Genomic DNA, 16,762 nt, shown 5'->3' with positions numbered 1-16,762 from the left:
ATCTTCTTTACTTTGCAGCTATATTTATTCAGCAGTGCCACTTTCTGAGACAGGCTGGCCATTCTGAGAAAGCAGTGTCTTTGTTTCAGGCTCTGATTGACTTCACCTTCTTTAAACCTGACAGCGTAAAAGATCTGCCAACAAGGGGACAGGTAGCAATTTCCATTTAAATGGGTGTATGTCCTTGTGTATTACAGAGAATGCTGTAACAGAAAAATGTTGATGATTTTTTAAGGACATAGGGAAATATTTTGAATGGCAACTTACTTTGCAGTTCTTCAAGGTGATGCTTGCTTTGGAAAAATGCTTGTGGGTCCTCTGGAACTGCATGCCAAATGGCTGCTTCTACTGTATATGATAGAAGTATGATAATCAGTCACTTCATGTTTTCTTTTTTACTAATTAAAGATGGAAAAAAATGAGCTGGCTGACCAATGTCTGTGCTTAGTTAGCACTTCCCCTGCTTCTTTTCCCCAAAACTGCTGTTGTTTTGTTACTGTTGATGGAGAAAGCTGCTAGGACCTGTAATCTACTTCTGTTCTAGACAGTTCTTGCAAACGTTTCTTTGGTTCTCTGTTACCTGTTGTTTTCACTAATTCTTTGATGGCTACATTAGGAGCACCTTCATGCTTTAAAGTATCTTTTCTTTGACCTGTGAGATTCCATTCAGCTTATTCTGTTAAAGTACTAAATCACTTTTTCTCTTGATTTGCTCAGGAGAATGTTGGGTGTGCACCTCAGTAATAATCAGTAAGTTAATATTTAGAGGGGGCTGTTGCCACTGTAGCATCATCCCACTGAATTGTCAGGAGCTGCTTCCTTTTTAATGAGTGGTAGGGAGGGCCACCGGTTAGGCAGCTGGGCTACCACAGAGGACAGAGGTTGAATTTCCTTCTATTACCTCACCTCCTTCCCCAGCAACCACTACTGAGACTCCAAGTTTTGCTCTCTAGATTAATGCTGTTGCCCACCAATGGAGCAATCTTGTAGTTTAAATAATAGTGCTGTCCTCTTAAAGAGCCAAAAGTTTAGAGTTCAATCATAATTATCATGCAGGATGGGAGATTTGGTATAGTTACACAGATAAAGCTCGAGTTATACTTCCAGTCATTTGAAAAACTGCAAGATTATCTGTAGTGTTTAAAAACTCTTAAGAAAGCAGGATAGGGAGGAACCTCAGTTTAAAAGGACAGTGTTTAGATTGGAAAGTGCAGTTCTTGAAAATAGGAAAATGCCAGATTTACAGCTGATCACACATTCTGCCCTCTTACAGAAGCATTATGACTCAGTCTTGAATTACTTGTTTCCGTACTGTTCTCACAGTTCACTTTCTCACTTGGAGCAAAGAATAAATCCATGAGGAGCAGAATTAGATTTTGCAGTTACTGTAAGCCCTGCATGTTCTGATATGTTGATGCTTGATTTTTCTTAGAGTAAATTTTATTATTAATATTAGTATTAACAGTCACATCTCAATGCCCAAGCCAAGGTTTGGTACGCAGCAGAAGCATATAATAGGAGAAAGATGGTCTTAGAGCTAAGTATACGCAAAGCAGGGGAGAAATTGATGAATCTAAAGATGACAGATTGCATACAGGCAGTGACAAAGTCAGGACTTAAAAAAAAACAAAAAAACCCCCCCTGGACTTCTGATTCACTGGAAAGTGCCCTGAAGTTGTTGGCCACCCTGAAACCTGAGAGATGAAAGGCCTTTCCTCTTGTCCTCAGTCTGGTCATATTTACGTCCAACTGTAACGTTTTGATTTGACCATAGGTATATGATTGTCAGAATTACATTCCATTAGCCAAATTCTTCATGATCCCATGGAAGACAGGGAGAAGGGCAGATTTGGTTTCTGAAAGCCATGTCTTGGGGACTTTGGATCCTTATCCTTGAAAGATCTGTATAGGACATTAGGCACAAAAGTCTTGGGCTTTCTTTAAAGCCTTTTAAAAACAGTCTTTATATTCATGAGAAGAGCTGATGACAGTCCTGCTGTGCCACAGGCATAATTGGAAGTACTCAGTTGTTCCTGCTGATCCTTAAGCAGCATCTGTCAGTCTTCAGATACAGAAGTTGCACCCAGATAAGTGATTGTAGGGTCTGGAGAACCTAAGTTGAGCCAGGTAGTGTCTGTACAACAGCAAAAATGATTTTTCTATGTTTTGTTTTGGTTGTCCCTGCCCAAAACAACAGGTGGAATTCTTTGAACCCTTTTGGGATAGCGGTGAACCACGAATTGGAGAAAAAGGAGCAAGAGGCTGGAAGGCATGGATGCATCAACAAGAAAAGGGTGGCTGGATTGCTCTTAAGCCTGGTATGCCTATGTCAATATGTGTAGTTGTATGCCCATGTGTTCTAAACATTTTGATTAGAATGATACAAGCTGTTTCTTTTCATGTGTTTGCATGCAAGTTTTAGAAAATATTTACCAAGATTAAGATAAAGTATTTCACACTTCACAGGAGAAGCATGTGTTGAATGTTCAGTGTACGATATTGTTTATGGAATCTTGTTGTCCTTCCTAGGGATGAGAATTAAGGGAGAGGATGGCATATCCTCCACCCTGTGCTGAAAAGGCTAAAGGTGTGAGTACTTGGTTGAGACCCATGCCCGTCTAAAGTGGAAGGAAGCTACTTCCCTTAAGACCCTTTCATCATATTGGTAGACAAGGTGGGATTATAGTATTAGATGACAGTTGCCTCAAGGATTCCTCGCTTAATAATTCTGTTTCTAGAATCAAACTTCACTCTCTTATAGCAAATATATAGTAGAAATAGGAGGAAAACCTTTCCTTTCTCTTTGTGATGTAGAAAATTGAAGGAATTGCATCTTCACTTGGCTGGAGTGCTTCTAGGTGAGCAGGCATGTAGAAAATGCCTCCCTGCTGCTTAGTCCACATGGCTTCTGGTCTACAGTGCTTCTGTTAATATCAAGGACTATTTCTCAAACAGATACATCTTGAAGGGAAGCAGGGGGTTGGAATGTATCTGACCAAAGATAAGCTGTCTCTGCTTTTGCTGTTCCTGCTGCTGTAGCAACTCTAATGAAGCAAGTTTGGTTCTGCTTTTAGTAAACAAAGAGACTGAAAAATGATCCTGCGCTTCCCTTGTCCCTGGATTAAGATGGAATTTCCTTGCCCCTTAACTGATGTCAGCAGTTCCACTGCTGATGACTATAGACATTTTGCCCACAAATTGAGAAGACTCGGTATAGAGAGAGGACCACTGCCAGTCTTGGGCAGGTCCAGCATATATCAATGCTTTTCCCCATGTGTGTCAAGCCCAAAAGTGCAATCTGTGATGCAGTGTAATCTCTAAAATGGTCAATTTTTTTTCAAACTTTGGTTAGATCATGGAAATGTTGTCATTTTTTGTGAGTTGCTGACTAAAGGAGAGGCTACAGGTCACAAAAAATATATAGAGAGTAAAAATCTTGCCACCACCTGTTTGTTTTACCTGAAATTTAAAAATTGGGAGTGGGAGTGTTTCACTTAGTTAATGGCAAATGTCAGGATCAAGAATTTGGAGGTGGCATAGAAATAGCCTGATTTTTGTACCAATAAAAAAGTAGTGCAGGTAACCTTAAATTTTGAGGACTTTTTTCCTCAACAAGAAAGAAAAAAGCATTTGAAAAATCTATACCAGATTTCCCGTAGTCTACAGGTGCTCATAGTTTCAGCACAGAATTAATATATTTCTGTCACAGGAAAAATACACTAATTGTATCTAATAGTCCAGAAAGTTCATAAAAGTGGGATGTGGTTAAGTGCTTCCTTTTGTGTGTGTTTAACTATGTTGGTTGTTTCAATTGCACATTAATTAAAATGTTGAAAATATCAGGTATTTTAAAGCAACATTGCCAAGCTTGGTTTGTGATGTTTAACATTATTTTACTCACAGTGGTTTTCTCAAAGTGTTTTTATGCACATGAGTAATTCATAGAGCACATATGATATTGTATGTCTGGGTATGAAGTGAAGAACCTAAGTTGCACAAAAAGATGACTGACTCTTGGCTGTTGCTTGCAAACTGCTATTGATAAAAGTGGTCCACAGCCTATCAGTGTTTTCTTTTCTCCTCTATGAGGAAGTTTGAGTGCTGACACTGATTCACTGGTTCAAAAAGTTTGGAAACCTCCTACTCCTATAGAGTTGGTGTCAAAACCCAGAACTGTGATGTGGAAATTTTCAGCTCTGTCTTGTGTTTGTCTTATTAACACTGTGTTTGTTTACATTTTTAAAGTAGTTAAATTATATATCAAGTCTGGCCTTTAGATTTGGTGGATTAGTTTTTCTTTTATAATTTTGTGTGTGTGTGTATGTCTTGATTTGGTTTTAGATGATGATGATGATGATGAAGAGATAGATGAGGATCAAGAAATAAAGGATAAAAGTCTCCCCAAGTGGCATATTTGGTTGGATTTTGAATATTCTCGTGAAGCAAGGCATTGGTTACCTTGGAGGCCAGACAAAACCAAAAAGGAAACTGAAGAAGACTGTGAGGATCCAGAAAGACAGGTCACTGTGATATAATAAAACAAGGGGAGATGATAAGGCGAATTATCCTTTCATTTGAATTTATTGCCAATGGATATTTTAGAGGAGTAGTTCTTTTCTCCATTTGGAAAAAGTTCTTTTCTTCGCTTGGAAAAATTCTTTTCTTTGTGTGGAATTCAAAATTTACCTGAGGTTTCGTGTGGAGACTTCTGAAATCCATGGGAAGCTCATGGTAAACTTTGGAAAGTGCTGTAGGCAAATAGTCTGTCTTTGCTGTTCTGTGATTTCTCTCATCCGTATGTGGAAATGTCACAGAAATCTGTGTTTAAGAAGATGTATGCATTAAATAAACAAAGGTTTTGTTGCCTTCAAGTCAGATAGTTGGATTTATTTAACTTTTTTTTTTTTTCTTCTTGGGAGATAGTTCAAGCCCGACATTGATTTTCAAATAAAAATGTGTTAAATGGCCTAAGCAATAGTATCTTTCAGACCTTTAGTGTGTAAGTTTTCTGTGGAGGTCTTTGATACTTAAGGGCAAAGAAATCTCTTGATAGCAGATTTACAGTTTGACTGGAAGAACAGTCAACGTTTGTTTAACTTGTCTGTTTTTAATTTGAATGACATTCTGTTACTATTTAATAGTAATTATAGATCTTTATTGACTTGAATTACAGGTTTGCTATTTTTATTTGATTGCATAAATTAATGGAGTTTGTTTTAATTTGGAATTTTTTTAGGTATTATTTGATGATCTTGGACCATCTTTAATCCAGCTTTCTAATCCAGATCTTCAACATCAACTACTGTACTCATTTTTGCAATTCCTGGGAGTTCCATGTACAAGTAAACTCTTTCCTTCCAACCTCTATATTGCCATGGATGAAAATAACATCTTTGAGAGTGTGCTTTCTGATGAAAAGCCACTGACTTCTGTTAGTTTTCCACTTTCTGGATTCAACAGTATTGGTCATATGGACACGATGCTACGAGGGAGACATCACGTAGGCCACTATAAAGAAGGAGAGGAGTTCATACAGAATGTTTTTCATGTTCTATTCCTGCTATTTTCAGGAAAGGAAAAATCTAACCTGTCCATTTGTTGGTTACAGTATGAAATATCTAAGGTAATGAGGAATCTGCATATAATCACATTTGTGATGAGTGGCTTTCTTGTATGTTAATATTTATATGGAATTAAAATAAATATTCCTTTTCTTCAGGACATGTTACACAGTGGCATACATGTGACAAAATTTTTTTTGCAATTTTCGATAAATGTTATTATATGATGCATTGTATGCTAGACAGGAATGGATGCAAATAATTTTTTTACAAGGCAAAGTGAGTCAGCCAAGTGTTTTTACCAAGCTATTCTAAGTGTGAAATCCCCAATACCATGATAAGAGCACCTTATCAAGAAATTTACTACTTCCTATACAAGTTACATTTGTAGTGTTATTGAAGGATATAACACCTTTTCACTTGACTATGGATTTATTTAAGTAAAAATGCTCTAATAGATGCCCACAGAAGGATGAGAGTCCAGGTTGTCTTCCTAATGCTTCAGAAAGTTTAGTATTGTGTTTCCTTACGGAGAAGTTCCCTGTCTCTTGCCCAAATACTACCTGACCAGAAGATCTGTAATCTTCCTATCCAATCTCCAGATCTGTCAGCACATTCCCCACTGTGAAAAGCTACTTGGAGGTTTAATTGTGCTAGTCATAAGCTGTATCTGTCCAGACAGGATAATTTATTTTCCTTTTCTCAACTATTACAGGTTAGCAGCTCTTTATTTGAGCAGTTGGCCTTTTAAGAGTGAAATTTGATATTACTTAATGGCAGTGGCAGGAGTAAGAATGATAAGCCTGTGTAATTTGGCTATGTTGGAGGGAGCTGACAATGGACAGTTGTGACAACTTACAGTGCTCAGTAGCAACAGATCTGGCTGGTGGTGAAATATGGAACAATATGAAAACAAACACAGTAATGAAATTAAAAAATGCTGTGAGTTGTGTTTTTTTCCTTTCTTCTCCCACCCCTCAAAATTTGTTCTGTTTATTCTCCCCTGCAGGTAGTTCAGTGTCTCGAAGCAAAAAATAAGAAGAAGGTGAAAGCACAAGGGAGGAAGAGTAAAAAGTTGGCCAAGAATCTCCTTAAAGAACCTGACAACCGAAACCACCTATCTCTCTGGAAACTGTATGCCTACCTAGAATGGCTGCTTGGCAACATTGATGATGCCAGGAAGGTATTTGACACAGCTCTTTGCACAGCAGGGACAGGAGGATGCAAGAGTCCCCAGCTCTGCAGCCTCAGTCTGCTTTATGCTCAGCTGGAAGCAGAACTACTGGAAAGTACAGAAGGAGCCATTATATCACGTGCTGTTCATATATTGACCAAATTGGCTGAAAGTGGACCATATGTGCCCTATAGTGGACAAGTGTTATCTGTGAATGTCTTGAAAGCTCGTAAAACATATGAGCATGCGCTGCAAGATTATTTAAGTAAAACACCAGTTTCTGATCAGGATCAGGTCAGTGATGCTAATCAGCTGGTTAACTTGGTTGGTTGTTATGCACTGTTCCAGTATTTGACTGTTGGGATTGATGCTGCAGTATTAATATATGCACAGACTTCAGAAAAACTTGAAGCTCCTGGTCCACAGAAATGTGAAAATACTGGAGAGAATTTTGGCATTCAAAATTTTCCCACTGCTCTTGAAGCTATCACACTGCTGCATACGAATTTACTCAGATTCCACATGAAAATTAGTGTTTATCCTTTGAATCCCCTGCGAGAGGCACTAACGGAGGCTCTGAAACGGTATCCTAGCAACCAATCTCTTTGGAGGTCATACATCCACATCCAAAGGAAGTCTCACAGTGCTAGCAAAGCACGAAGGTTTTTTGATGGTGTCACAAGGTCTACTAACTCTTTAGAGCCATGGCTGTTTGCAATCCAAGCAGAGCAGCTGAGAAAAAAACTCACTGAGAATGTCCAGAGGTAATACCTTGCAGCGCCTTATGATTATGCTTTTTTTGATCTGCCTCATCACTTAGCAGAGGAGAGAAAATGCTATCATAGTTCTCATTTTGCAGATGAAGAAGCTGTAGCTAGGGAAGGTTGGTTGTTCAAGACTGAAGAGTAAGTCAGTGGCAGAATCTTGAATAGAGTTGAAGACCTAGGTGATAGTCTCCTGTCCTTTCTGCTGGATCAGATTGTGTGTTGCTTTGTGTTTGATTACTTGCTACTGACATCAAGATGGTACTTAAATAACTAAGAGCCTGCTTAGATGGCCAAGGTAGACACTGTGATCTTAGAAACTGCTGCATTTTAATACTACAGCAATAAGGAGTGTAATATGGAGCTACACTGCAGTTTCTGACTGAGCTCACTGCCCTACTTTACTCCTGGATCACAGAATACAGTTGTGGCAGATCTGTTTCCATAGTGAGTACTTGAGAGTTTAGTTTTCATATGGGGTTGTTGCTAGGTAGAAGATGCTGGAAATTTCCTGAATTCGCAGTGTGGTCTGGACTCAGGCTTTTTGCTACTGGGAAAGGAGGAAGGGGTAGGAGATCTGGGGAATAGAGATATGTGTTCATTCTTAAAGCTTAGTCTCTAACTGTGTTGTCCACCCGTGGCTTGGAGCTACCTATCCACTGCTACCTACGTATCTCTAATAACATTGGCAGCTAGGTTCTTTGTGTCTGCACATAGCAACAGAAATTTCCAGGGAAACATTATCTGGAAGCTTTACATAGCTGTAAGCTTACAATATTCACACTTGATGAAATTAAAGAATTATCAGTATGCTTTAAAATGATGGTGTGTCCACTGCTTTGATTGCCACAGTCTGGCAATAGGCATGCATACATGATAGCGACATTCCTGAGCTGTCAGTGTATGTCATCCTATATTGTAGGAAGAATTCTACAGCCCCAAAATGTAAAGGAGGATTGTAAATTGATTTACTGTTAATTACAGACTGGCACTATGATAGGTTGTCATTGTAGTTACTGGAAACGGATGTTAAAATTCCAGAATGATGATTTTCTCTGTGACATTTAGTTCCCTTCCGGATTGTTCTCTGCTAGCATAGCCTTTCCTGTAGTTTATATTTGTATAGGGACAAGTTGGATGTTGCAAGAGCAGAGCTGAACTACTGCAACAGAGAGATAAATGGCCTGTCAGTCATGCATAAAAACTAATGTTTTATGATGTTGTGACAAACTAAGAAAATGTCTGTACTATGTGTGACTATTTCCTATTCTGTTTTGTGTTTCTGCTTGTTTAAGTGCATGGAATTCATTTAAAGAAATGAACATGAAGGGTAAAACGGTAGCATATGTAAGTCAGTGTGAGGTACAATGCTCCAAATGTCTGACTCCATGCAGAGTAGATTACATCATTTTCCCTCATGGCAAAGGTTGAGATGAGAGGAAACATGACCTCAAAGACCCTTGAAAAAAGAGGCAAGTTAAGAGCAAGTGTTAAGGGTGAGTGAAACAGGTTGGCAGGCTAAGAGGGTGCATGCAGAAGTGATGTTGCCATGAGTGCTCCAGGCTGTTTCTTCAAGCTCAAGCATCAAAAATAAGCCAGTTTGCATCAGCTGTAGGTAGAAATCAATGCTTCGGTGAAAAATACGTACCTGCTTTTGTGTTATGCCTGGAACTTAGGGGATTTGAATCTCTGTGTGAAAAAGAAAATTATTATTGTAATCATGGTTGAGATCCAGAGCTGTAATCTAGGCCTTGATCCAAGACCAACGTATGGCCTTATAAAGGCAATTGGTAAATTTGAACAGGCTTGCCTGGGCATCAGAAGAAGGCTTGCTGACCTAGACTTGAATTTGGTTTGAGCTGCTGTGCCAAGCTTGGAATGATAAACGATCTTGAATGAAGACTAAGATAAGTGTTTTAAGATCATATGATAGTGGAGCATTTTACTCAAAGAGAAATTACCTCCTCCGATTGGACAGGGTTAATTTTTCAACATGCTAAAATAATTTTTCACAAAAATACCTCATTTGTCTTTTTGAACTGATTTTCCTATTTAGAAATGTGTTAATTATATTAGCAAGTGCTAAAAATCTGGTTTATAACATTCAGAGTTTGTAGCATGAAATGCAAAAACCTGGCTATATACAGTGCTATGTGAACAGAGACAGTACATTGATCTTTACCCTCTCTTACCTGGATATGGTCCTTTAGCTTGGGTTTAAGGGACTGTGGTTTCTTTTTTCTTCTGTGTTTCAGGGCAGATGTTGGTGAAATACATTCTACTATTCCTGAAACTGGGTTAACAAATCGGATTGTAGCTCTATTCGAACATGCAGTTCAGAGTGAAAATGGTACCCATTGTCCACTGCTGTGGAGAATGTATTTAAACTTTCTGGTAAGAAGAGGAGTATCAGTTCTGGTTTTTTGGTGGTTTTTGTTTTGTTTAGTTTTGCTTTGTTTTGGTTTTTTACCATATTTGGAATTTCTCATGAACACAGCTACAAGACTGTATAAAAAAAGGAATACTAAATACTGCTATACCTCTATGATTTGCAAGGTGATATATTTGAATTGTAATGCTCCTTATTGCTGGGAATATTAAGGAAAATGTAATTCACATGGATTAGAAGGAGTAATAGCTTCTGACAGTGTAGTGTTAATACAGATACAGGCAAGTTATTGTGGCTGCCATCTTATATAGATAAAAAATATGTCATAAGATGTCAATAGATGGATTCCATCCAGTCTTACTCACAACATAAAGGTATGTGGGCAGGGGAGCAAAATTTAAGAGGAAGCAAATTGTAGGAGCTTAGGATTTTATTATTTTTACGTAAGTAAAATCAGCAAAGATGACTTGTATTTATGTTTTAGACCTACTTTAGGGTTCTGTAAGGAAATTATAAGGACTTTGAAATTTCAGTCAAATCTAGATCCTGATTTTGTATAACTTCACAGAATCACAGAATGGTTGAGGTTGGAAGGGACCTCTGGAGGTCATCTTGTCCAACTCCACTGTTAAGCAGGGCCACCTAGAGCCAGTTGTCCATGACAATGTCTAGATACCTTTTGAATATATCCAAGGATTGGAGACTCCAGAACTCTCCAGGCAACCCATGCCAGTGCTCAGTAACCCTCACAGTAAAAAAAGTGTTTCCTGATGTTCTAACAGAGCCTCCTGTGTTTCAGTTTATGTACATTGCTTCTGGTCCTGTCACTGGGCACCACTAAAAAGAGCCTGCCTCCCTCTTTACATCCTTGCTTCAGGTGTTTATACACATTGATAAGATTTGCCCCAAGCCTTCTCTGCTCTAGGCTAAACAGTCCCTGCTCTCTCAGCCTCTCCTCATAGGAGAGATGCCCTAGTCCCTTAGTTATCTCAGTGGCCCTTCATTGAACTCTCTTCAGTATGTGCACATCTGTCTTTTACTGGGAAGCCAACAACTGGGCACAGGACACCAGGTATGGCCTCACCAGTGCTGAGTAGAGGGGAAGGATCACTTCCCTCAACCTGCTGGCAATGCTTTGCCTAACAGCAGCCCAGAATACCATTAGCGCTCCTTTGCTGCAAGAGCACATTGCTGGCTCCTGTTCAAGTCTCTGTCTACCAGGAACCCCCAGGTCCTTTTCTGCCAAGCTGCTTTTCAGCTGGGTGGCCTCCAGCATATATTGGTGCATAGGGTTGTTCCTCCCCAGGTGCAGGACTTTGCACTTCCCCTTGTTGCTGAGGTTCCTGTCAGCTCATTTCTCCAGCCTGTTGTGGTCCCTCTGGATGGCAGCACGACCCTCAGGCGTATCAGCCACTCCTCTCAGTTTTGTGTCATCTGCAAGCTTGCTGAAGGTATACTCTGCCCCATCAGCTGCATCATTAACGAAAATGTTAAATGGGATTGGACCCAATATTGACCCCAGGGGTACACTGCTAGTTACTGACCTCCAACTAGACTTTGTTCCACTGATCACCACCCTCTGGGCCCAGACATTGAGCCAGTTTTCAATCCACCTCACTGTCTGCTCATCCAGTTCTTCCATCAACTGCTTGTCTAGGAGGATCTTATGGGAGACGGTGTCAAAGGCCTTACTGAAGTCCAGATAGACAGTGTCCACTGCTCTCCCCTCATCCACCAGGCCAGTCATTTCATCATAGCAGTTCATCAAGTTGGTCAAGCATGACTTTTAGTGAATTCATGCTGGCTACTTCTGATGATTTTCTTTTTGTTTTTGTGCCTGGAAATGTTTTCCAGGATTAGCTGCTCCATCACCTTCCCAGGCATCACAGTGAGGCTGACCGGCCTGTAGTTCCTGGGTCCTCCTCCTTGCCCTTCTTGAAGATAGGAGTGACATTTGACTTTCTTCAGTCTTTGGGCACTTCTCCCACTTGCTGTGATCAAAGATTGCCAAGAGTGACCTGGCAATGACATCTGCCAGCAAGGTGCAGTCCACATGCAAAATAAATGCATGGTAGGGAAAACATAGCTATAGCTTTTATAACTTGCCTTGAATTTTCACAGTCTTCTTGAAATCTTAAAAGCTGCCTATAAAGGTTATGCTAACTGGCATTGCAGAATAACACCGAAAAGCAGTAATCTTAGTTTCTTCTGTAGTTCACCATGGAAGTACATAAATAAAATCAACTTCTCATAGGCAGTTTTGACATTTTGGTTCTTTTCATGCTTCTCCAAAGTACAATATGGAAGATGAAAACAGAAAAGAAATGCTTGGAACTCATGTAAGGGCAGTTTCATTCCACGGTATTACTCCTCTGTTCACATCCTCTGATGTAATAAGTTGCCAGGGGAACAGCAGTTAGCAGGCTGTGAAATATGGGGGAGGCAGAGGAAGGAGAGACTCTTGTGTTTGATGAGATCTCTTGTGTGGGACTATTACTGTGACCATTTCTACACAAATACATGCTTGTAAATATTTTATAGAACTTTGTATATAGGAATGTACAATTGAATTACTGTTGTTCTTTGCAAACTACTAACGAGACTCCAGTATGCACAAATGCTAAAGTAAAATCACCCAGTATATATTTTAGCACTAATGATTAATTCATGTAAGATATCTTTTGCACAAGAACAAGAAGGAATATTTATTAGATGCTAATACGATGGAGGAGAATAATACTTTTACAGTAAGAGCTTTGAATAACATTGTTCAGAGAAGCAAAATCCATTAGAAACATTAAAATTTTCAGATATAGTCATAGAAGAAGAAGTTGTGATTGTCCAGTGTTACCCTAAGTTCCGTAAATCTCTCTGTTTTCTCTTGTCTAGATGTTGAGTCTTCGGTATTTTGGGCAAAAGCTTCTCACTGTTTAAAACCAAAACTTTTATATAGATTTTAAAACAGACTATTTATCTTAAATTCCTATTTATTTTTTACGAAGTCATGCTTGACCAATCTGGTAACCTTCTATGATGAGATGACTAGCTCGGTGGATAAAGGGACAGCAGTGGATGTTGTTTATCTCAACTTAAGCAAGCCTCTTTTTTCGACTGCCTCCCATAACATCCTCATAGGCAAGCTGGTGAAACATGGACAGTGGACAGTGAGGTGGACTGAAATCTGGCTGAACTGCCAGGCTCAAAGGGTTGTAATCATCAGTGTGAACTCCTGCTGCAGGTCAGCCACTGGTGCTGTACCCCAGGGATTGATACTGGGACCAGCATCTTCATTAATGACCTGGATGATGAGAGGGTGTACTGTCAGCAAGTTTGCAGATGATACAAAATCAAGAGGAGTGGCTGATGCACCATATTCTGCTGTTGGCCTGTCCAGGTCCCTTTGAATAGCCAAGAACCATGAAGATGAATAAGGGGTTGGAGCATGTGTTGTACAGGGAGAGGCTGGGAGACTTGCGATTGATTGTTCAGCCTGGAGAAGTGAAGGCTCCTGGAAGATACTGTCAATGTATATAAATATCTCATGTGAGGGTGTGAAGACAGAGCCAGACTCTTCTCAGTGCTGCCTAGTGACAGGACAAGAGGCAATGGCCACAAATTGAAATATAGAAAATTCCATTTAAACATAAGAAAAAGCTTTTTTTTTTTTTACTGTGAGGGTGATGAAACGCCAGAACAGGTTGTCCAGTTGTTATGGAGTCTCCATCTGTGGAGACAGTCAAAACCCAACTGGACATGGTTCTGAGCAGCCTGCTTTTGCTGACCCTGCTTTGAGCAGAGGGGTTGGAGCAGATGGTCTCCAGAGGTCCCTCCCAACCTCTGTGATTCTATGAAAAACTTAGAGGCAGAATGCTGCTGAAAGCTCTTTGCAGAGCTGCAAAAGATGGGTCTGCATCTTAGTACATAGCTCTGACAGCAGGGTTTCCAGTAAGCGAGATGCATTGCTGTTCACTAAAGGGAGATTATGACACCAGAAGAGCACAGGTTTCTACAACCAATGTACCAATAACATGAAAAAGAATTTCTAGATTTTAAGAATTGACAAGGGAACTTGCTGGTTTTTAGCAGCAGTACTGGTGTAGTCAGAACAAGAGGAAATGTAAACTCATGAATGAAGATCTCTTCTTCTCCAGACATCTCAAAACATTTAAGGTATTTTCAGTATTTTGGAATTACTGCTTTTTTGGGATTTGCCGTAATATCCCCTGTTTAAGTGTTTTTTAAAGTACCCCAGTTAAAGAGATTTCTTCACAAGAAATCGTAATTACTTCTACCTGTAACTGGGATGACGGAAGCTAAGGAGACTGTTCAGCACTCTGATCTCTGCTACCCTTCTCTTTTTAAATTTCATGATAGTTGTGTGGTCTGTACTTGTATCACATAGTTGAATGAGTACTTTGAGGAAGAATTTTTAACTCCTTCCACATAGATGCTACTTTGACATAGCCGTTTTTGTATGTAAAGGGATTCAGCCTTAACAAGTTTCTGCTGAGTAAGAAAATGTATGCGTGTGATCTCTTCAGTGCACAAAAATAATGTATTATCACCTTCACTGTACCGAAGATGCTCTTGTGTAGTACATGTGTAGGATATCAGGCGTAAGTTTTGGTTAATGATTTGCACTCTTGCCCATTGCAGTATTATTGTCAAATATAGGCAAAGGCACTGAGTTTAACTGAAATACTCAGCGGAGGCTCTTTCTGCTAGTCTTTGTTCTATTACTTGTCTTACAAATAAAGCCCTGAAACTCCTTAAAGATATCTCTTCGATTACATTGAAGAGTGTAACCAGTGTCACCAGTGTAACCTGTCCAATTGCACAGCTACCACAATATATAGCAATAAGGATTCCTCAGCAGAATAACACTGAGCTTTTCAGCAGTAATTTCTTTGTCTCAGAGATAATTGGTTTATTATTTCAGCTATTACTGAATTAACTATGAACATTTATTTCTCACACAGGCTTCACTAGGAAAAAAAGAAAAAAGTAAAGGATTGTTTTATAAAGCCCTTCAAAACTGTCCTTGGGCAAAGGTAAGCACAGAAAAAATATAAACCTGACATCATACTCTAATTTTTGAAGTTCTGTATTTGGAAAAAAAAAAAGTTTAGTAGTTGTTGTAATGAGTTATATGCAAATGAAAGGAGAGATTTCTGAAGGAGAAGGACTGTAAGATTTTCTACAGATAAGAGATGCATCTGAAGTAGAAACAAACGTAGTGGTCAGTGCTGTTTGTGTTTCAGAACAGAAAGGTGTTGCATTGCATGAGGCAAGGAGATAATAAATTCTTCTCTGTGTGATCTAAAAGTGATAGTGCCTTTCAGACTGTGTTCTGTCATGAGCATGGTAGTAGCAGAAATACATAGGCAAATAAAAATGTGTTTAGTTAATAGTATAATAAATTATTCAGGATTACCTGCAACTCCTCAGGTAACATCTGTATATACTGCAAATGCTCCAGTGCCATCTTAACCTATATTTTATCTTTTTGAATAAAATTACTTAGTAAGAGTTGGAAAAGACTTGATTAAACATCTACATTGCTGTCACTGTAGAAGTACTAATTCTGCTTGTATTATTTTAAAGAAGTACATGATATCTTATGTTCTTGCTACAGAGTTGTTCGTGTATCTACGTACTACTTTATACTATGTTTCTTGCTGTGATAGAAAGATGGCACAGAAAACGTTTTCATTGTTTTTCTAGGTGCTCTATATGGATGCAGTAGAGTACTTCCCTGATGATCTGCAAGAGACACTTGATCTAATGACTGAAAAAGAACTGAGAGTGCGGGTACCTGTGGAAGAGCTGGATCTGTTATTAGAGGTTTAAAAGAAGACTGTAGATGAGTGGAGAAAGTACAGAAGCTAGTTCCAAAACTAACAGTTAGACCTGTCTCTCTTCAAACAGGAAGTCTGTTGGGACTTGGGTACTATGTGCTTTTTTTTTCCCTAAGGGTCATTTTTTGTGGGTTTTTGTGTTTTGTTTTGTTTGGTTTTTTTAAGCTTTTATATAAATTGCTATCAAAATGGAGTTCTATTAGCTGCAAGTATTCTGGAATCAAGTACTGCATTTCACCCACAAAAATGCATCCATTTCTCTGAATTACTGCTGGCTCCCACAGAAGGATACCCTCTTATAAATAGCCTCCTGTTGAATGCTGCCCACATTTCTTATTCTATTGTTTGAAATTACATTCCCTAGAGTTCAGTGGAGATTCAGTACATGCCAACTATGGTTTGGTGAGCAGCACAGGAAATAAACATCTGCCAGATGGATGCTCCACTGTCCTCCAGTTGGCAGACTTCAGTAATTTCCTTCAGCTTGGTATGCATGCGTGTATATATAACTACCAAGTCAAACAGCCGTTACATCTGTATATATACTGTTAGTAACAGCTAAATCTTTGCTTGAGCGGGCACCTATTTTGGACTTATATTTGTATGTTTTGACAGATGACCATTTTAATACGAATATTTATGAAAAATACACCTGAATATTTTAAAATTCAAAAGGAACTTGAGTTAGTTTTTATTTCTTAATTTAATAGAACTGTGAGTGTATTAAAAATGAAAATGTATCTGTAAGGCATCTTTAAGCAGCTCGCTTTTAAACAAGTTCCTGTAATTGATTACTCGCTTTTGACCCAAATACAGGCAATCACCATAAGAGAAGTAGAGGTCTGGTCTGTATTTAATCCTCACCAAAGAAGGCAGAGTAGTCAAAACATGATTGTTTAATTAGTAGCTTCTATTCCAAGAGGCTTCAGGCAAGCTCCTAGAGAAGTAATATGAAATATGGTAACAATTTAAAGATACAGTTATGTTGTATAAGACAGAATATGCTGAAATATGTA

The 16,762-nt window shown here is 39.0% G+C and overlaps 1 protein-coding gene across 6 annotated transcripts in view; it reads left to right on the top strand.

The window, feature by feature from the left end:
- NRDE2 (NRDE-2, necessary for RNA interference, domain containing) overlaps window positions 1-16,420 on the top strand; it is a 71,836-nt gene extending 55,416 nt beyond the window's left edge. For 5 of the 6 annotated variants that reach the window (XM_052782970.1, XM_052782967.1, XM_052782965.1 and 2 more), the window contains 8 exons: window positions 19-152; window positions 2,198-2,318; window positions 4,342-4,520; window positions 5,237-5,623; window positions 6,571-7,499; window positions 9,755-9,893; window positions 14,868-14,939; window positions 15,613-16,420. In XM_052782970.1, the coding sequence (XP_052638930.1) occupies window positions 19-152; window positions 2,198-2,318; window positions 4,342-4,520; window positions 5,237-5,623; window positions 6,571-7,499; window positions 9,755-9,893; window positions 14,868-14,939; window positions 15,613-15,738 (2,087 nt within the window). In that variant the 3' untranslated portion in view covers window positions 15,739-16,420. The remainder of the gene's footprint in view (window positions 1-18; window positions 153-2,197; window positions 2,319-4,341; window positions 4,521-5,236; window positions 5,624-6,570; window positions 7,500-9,754; window positions 9,894-14,867; window positions 14,940-15,612) is intronic. The other variant, XR_008234542.1, reaches the window with a different exon arrangement.
- The last annotated feature ends 342 nt before the right edge of the window (window positions 16,421-16,762 follow it).

This window comes from Harpia harpyja, chromosome 3 (assembly GCF_026419915.1).
Source record: "Harpia harpyja isolate bHarHar1 chromosome 3, bHarHar1 primary haplotype, whole genome shotgun sequence".
Taxonomy (NCBI): domain Eukaryota; kingdom Metazoa; phylum Chordata; class Aves; order Accipitriformes; family Accipitridae; genus Harpia; species Harpia harpyja.
The sequence above is the reverse complement of the archived record's forward strand: the minus strand, read 5'-3'. Positions and strand labels throughout refer to the sequence as shown.